Source organism: Apium graveolens, chromosome 10 (genome assembly GCF_009905375.1).
Source record: "Apium graveolens cultivar Ventura chromosome 10, ASM990537v1, whole genome shotgun sequence".
NCBI classification, from domain to species: Eukaryota; Viridiplantae; Streptophyta; class Magnoliopsida; order Apiales; family Apiaceae; genus Apium; species Apium graveolens.
This window is the reverse complement of record NC_133656.1, coordinates 187,238,903-187,244,479: the sequence shown is the minus strand read 5'-3', so window position 1 is coordinate 187,244,479 and position 5,577 is coordinate 187,238,903. Positions and strand designations below refer to the sequence as shown.

At 30.2% G+C, this 5,577-nt stretch overlaps 1 protein-coding gene across 1 annotated transcript; it reads left to right on the top strand.

Moving 5' to 3' along the window:
* The first annotated feature begins 648 nt into the window (after positions 1-648).
* On the top strand, positions 649-1,386 carry LOC141692483 (uncharacterized). The gene has a single exon (XM_074497344.1). It carries the CDS (start codon positions 714-716, stop codon positions 1,227-1,229), a length of 516 nt encoding a protein of 171 aa, XP_074353445.1. The 5' UTR covers positions 649-713; the 3' UTR covers positions 1,230-1,386.
* Positions 1,387-5,577: the final 4,191 nt, after the last annotated feature.

Genomic DNA, 5,577 nt, shown 5'->3' with positions numbered 1-5,577 from the left:
AATTTTAGACATCGGTTTAATTATAACCGATGTCTACAAAGAACAAAGACATCACAAAAACACGGGGTGATGTCAATACTCTTTTTAACATCAGTGGCAAAGTTAACCGATGTCTAATGTGTGATGTCTATTGACATTATTCTTGTAGTGATTGAAGATACTAATACGAGCGTATATTTAGTAGAATCCTTTACGATTTCTAATGACAGAAATATTACGTCAAATCTCAAAACTATATTCGCATCGGTCATTTGATCATTTAAATTTATTATATAATGGCACGAAACTAATAAAGTTGGATGTGATAAATCTGGTCCAGAAGAGACATGTTTTATGTTAACCCGCCACTGAACATTAAAACAGGGAAGGAATCTAAATTCTGAAGTTAAGATCCGAGTTATGTTACAGAAGAGGTTAAGCAATGAATCATTTGGATCAAAAGTGTTTTAAAATCTTTTAAAATTTGAAAAGAAATGAGCTTCAACGGCTAGCTGCGCTGGACCAAATAAAATAAGTCACCAACTAACTTGCCACCGACCCATTCATACTTTTACAGCCTAGCTTTCCCCACCAGGCGCCCCAGGGGCCAGGGCCACATTTCAAACTTCTGTTACACTTTTTAGTCCCCTATTAAAAGCCATCATCCTCATTCTCAACTTCTCTCAAATTGTGAAAGGCTGTTTTGCAAAATTCAACAGCCTTTCACAATAAAAATGACTAGAAAATATATGAAGCCCATTTTGCAAAAAGTCCCAAACATTGTGAAAATCGCGGTTTTTCTTACGAAAACCCTGAAAAAACCTGTTGTCCCGAGACTTGTTGCTTTCAAGAACTCGAGAAAACACAAGAAAGTGAGTCTGCTGCAGCATTATGGTTATGGATATGTTAAAGAGTACCAATTCTCTCCTTCACATTCACCCCTTGTAAGTTATAAAAGAAAGCAATACAAGAAAAGGAGTTACAGAGATTTATGTTCCATTTTGTACATGTGTAATTGTTTGGGGAGGTTTGAAGATGATTCTGGAGTTGAGGGACTGTACAACAACTCAATGGATTATCAATTCAAAGCTCTGCCTGAGAAAGAAGTGATGGAATGTGCAGATTCATGCGACGAAGAAGAGGAATCTGTTGATGCGAGGGCCGGCAGATTTATTGAGAAATTTTATGAAGAAATAAGAATGCAGAAGAAAGAACCAGTTTTGCAGCTCGGTGGGATTAATGCATATTAAGAATTAATTTTTTTGTGTTCAATTTGTTTGTGTGTGTTGTTCACTTCTTCACCATATAGTTATTTTTGAATGTGGGTAGCATGGTTTTTCTTTTTTCCTATTGGTGGAGCATGGTTTCTATTAGTAGTGTTTAATATGGTTATTTTTTGTGGTTGATTTTCTTTGAATTTTTCTTTCAATGCCGAGTTGATTTCAAAATAAGCAACATTTATTTCTTTTAGATATGTTCATAGTTAGGGGTGAGCAGAAAACCGTAAAAACCGTCCATACCGCACCAATTCGCACTTCAAAATGTGGTTTTTAAATTTCGTGGTGCGGTTGCGATTTGAATTTTTAATAAAACGCGCGGTGCGGTGTGGTTGCGGTTTTAAATTTTTGAAATGCGGTTCAAACCGCACCGCAATATTTAATATGTTATAAATAGGAGCTCAATTAATAGAACTTAAGAGTTATGGTAGACTTAAGGTATTTTTCTACCTTTGTTTACTTGCTCTAGGGAGATCGGTGGCTAGGTAAAGTGACTACTCTGCTACATTAGCTACCAAAAATATAAAACATATAGACTTGTAATTAACCACCGTTGTGCAATAGTTATTTTTTAACCAGTTGTAAAAATCATAACTTAGATTTTTTATTAGTATAATTTATAAGTTATTTTTATTTTGTAATTGAAATCCTAAAAAAGTTAAACTTTCCGGTGTGTAATTTCTAATTTGTATTATTGAATGATATTGACGACTTTGTATTATATTATTTGGAAATTTGATTAAATTTAAGTATTGCATTTTATTTAAATTTAAGTTTTATATTTTATTTAAATTTTTCGAACTTATAAAGTATAAATCGCAGTGAACCGCACCATACCGTACCGCATTTTCGTGGTGTGATTTATGCGGTTTTTGAGGGTACGCGGTGCGGGTGTGGTTTGGAAATTTGATCAAACAGCATGCGTGGTTTAGTTTACGATTTGAGAAAAAAATCGCACCGCCCGCACCACGCTCACCCCTATTCATAGCCAAGACCTCCTTAAAAATACATTACATAATGTTATTTTTAGAGTATGCCTGTGAGCGAGACAAACTCTCTTTATTTTTATTTTAAAGCGAGTTTCGAATCTAACAAAACATAAATTTTGTGATATTTTATATGAGGTGCTCTAACTCTAGTGATTTTTTCATATAAATATTAGCTTCCTCTTATATCTTATTAGTCAAGTATAAAAAAATAAAAAAAATTAGTTCTGATTAATCTAGAACTATATTGATGAAATTCATCACCAATGAAATATGATTTATGCACAAATGCATAATATACTGTATATGTTCTATGCAGAAATATATCTATTGGTCTCATTTAATATAGATGACTTTTGAAAAATAAACTCATGCCAAATGACATTGCACCTTTATATTTCCTATTAATCTTATTAATATTTGTAGGATATTATATCCTATATATAATTAGTGTAAGGCTAAAATGGTACGATTAAATGGTTTGGTCGTCAAAGTCAGGTTAATAAAGTTATTTAAAAACTAAAACTAGCTATCCACTTCACACTCCTAATAAACTCATATAATAAAAATATAATTTGTTCAATTAAACTCATTCTAATCATTTATAATATTTAATTATTTTAGATAAAAATCTTATACAAATTTCAAAAAGCTATAAAACCAAATAAATAAATAAAAAATAAATATATAAACAAAAAAACTTAAAAATATGAAAACAAATTACATTAATTATTTAACACATCAGATATTACAACAAATAAATATTCAATTAAAAATTAAAAATTAAAAAAAAAAGAAAAAAGAAAACAAATTTAAAAATCATAGTAGGTGTGAAAGTATTATAGGAAAGTTTTATATTATTTACATACATACGCGTGATTGAAATTAAAAGTAATAAAAAATAATTTATAAAACATATTGCATGATATGTTAAAATTTATTTTGCTATGAAATTAAGTTTTATTATAGAAAGTACAATAATGTTTATGAAAATCATAATAGGTGTGAAAATACTATAGCAAAGTTTTATATTATTTACATACATAAGCGTGATTGAAATTAAAAGTAATAAAAAATAATCTATAAAATATATTGCATAGCATGTTAAAATTTATTTTGCACTGTATTAATATGATATTAAGATTTATTATAGAAAATACAATAATCGGTTATGAAAATTATATCATATTGAAGGTTAGACATGAAATTTTTGTATTATAAATTTTAGAACACATATGTTGTTAATGAAGGGTTTTTAGCACATAAACGCAACAAAAACGTAAATTTAAATCTTAAATAAAAACCGAAACTCTCCGCAGGATCCATGCGAAAAATAATATTTAATTCGTAGTTCAGTATGTTTACTTTAAGAAACTTTACGTTAATGGAAAGATGGAGGTCTTTAATAGCGATCCAAGAACGGTAAACGGAAATCCCTAGCAGCTGCTCCTCAGGTGTGAAACACTCCACCGGTATTCACAAAGAGTACAATGTGATGAAGGAGGAAGAGGTTGAGAAAATTAGTTGTCTCCCTCTTGTTCTACTTTAGAATTAGGGTTAATTATTTGGGTTGAGGCAAATAGGGTTTATAATAGTATATTTATAGGCAAAATTTTCAGCTAAAAATTTTCCATAAAATATTATTATTATTAACCCTTTAATTGATTATTCTTATTAAACAATTATCTAATAATTAAAACACATTTTCATCATTAATCCCTTTTCTAAACACTTTAGAAAAATAATTCTCTCACTTGATTTAATTTTCAAAATTAAATTCTTAATTAATAATATTAAGAATTAATTAAATCTCATTTAATCAATTATTAAATCTGCTAATTAATTATTTATTTCACAATAAATAATTACCAGCCATTATTAATTAATTCCTCCACCATTAAATCATTTTCTTTTATGGTGCGACCCTGTAGGTTCAATATTAAGCCGGTAGTAGAAATAAATAATAATAAAACTATTTTATCATTATTTATATAAATTCTCTAATTCATTAAATATGATTAATCAATAAATTAATCATATTTATTCTACATCGTGAGGGATACTTCTCAGCATATCGCGACTATCCGGATAATACGAATTCACTGCTTAGAATACCAAGAACGTATTCAGTGAGTAGTTACCGTACAATCAATTTCTTCTACCCTGCAATGTCACGATTAAATACAAGGCATGGAACTTGTGTCAAACCTATCTTATTTAATCATTTGCTTTCCCATTCACTATGCTTAGTTCTATTTAATGTAAATTAGAAACTCCTTTCTAATTTCATTCACTCTGGCCAGAGATTCCTGAACTAGCATAAGTGGATCAGTATTGAACATTCTCTTCCTTCACTGTAAGGGGTAGATCCTTTATTGATCATACACTATCTTCGTGTACAAATTCCTATACCCAGTAGAGCCCTGATAATTGTCTCTGGAGACTAAAAACTAAACCAAAGCATAGTTCAGTGTACACAAGATGACTATGATGACCTCAAGTCTAAGGATACTTGTACAACTATCACTATGTGAACAACTGCTGACACGTGAGTGAACTCCATCAGTTGTTCAGCTGTGTGAGTCATGTTCAGTGAACTTATTCTATAATAAGCACCTAATACTAGCTATAGTGTCACCACACAAATGTCTATGAGAACAAACATCCTTCATAATGAAGCAAACATAGTATGTACCGATCTTTGCGGATTACTAATTACCAGTTAGTAATCCTACGCCCAGAAAATATTTAAGTTTAGAGTTATCATCTTTTAGGTCTCATTATTATGATCTCATCATAATCCATAAAAAGGTTTACTCTAAACTATGATATATCTTATTTAAACATTTAAATAGATAAAGCCCGCAATAAAACCAAAATAAGTCTTTTATTAATATCAATTAAATCAAAACAGATTACATAAAAGTTATTCCTAAATCATCATACATGATTGGACTTATGACACATCTTGTCTTTATGACGATCAAAGTGACTTTGAAAAAGTGGCTTTGTGAGTGGGTCTGCTACGTTGTTATGTGTGTTAACTCTCTTGACGTCTCCTCTTTCAATACAATACAAGAAATGTTACCGCGCTCCCACTAACCTTTTTGTAGACACATGGTTCATCTATGTTTTTGATAAAACCAAACTCTTTGATTGGTGATTCTACTATTTTCAGTGATAGCGGTGTCAACTGGATTGCTCGAGAAACTTTTGTAATCATTTTTATTGTCAAGAATATTTATATTCCATCTGTTAAGCAATCTGAAAATAAAACAACTATTTGTTTAGCTCGGTTTTTGTTTCACAATCAGGTTGTAGTTGTCAGTTTGGGG

Excerpts from the sequence above, each read along its gene's own strand:
- LOC141692483 (XM_074497344.1), top strand. The coding sequence starts at position 714 with ATGACTAGAAAATATATGAAGCCCATTTTGCAAAAAGTCCCAAACATT.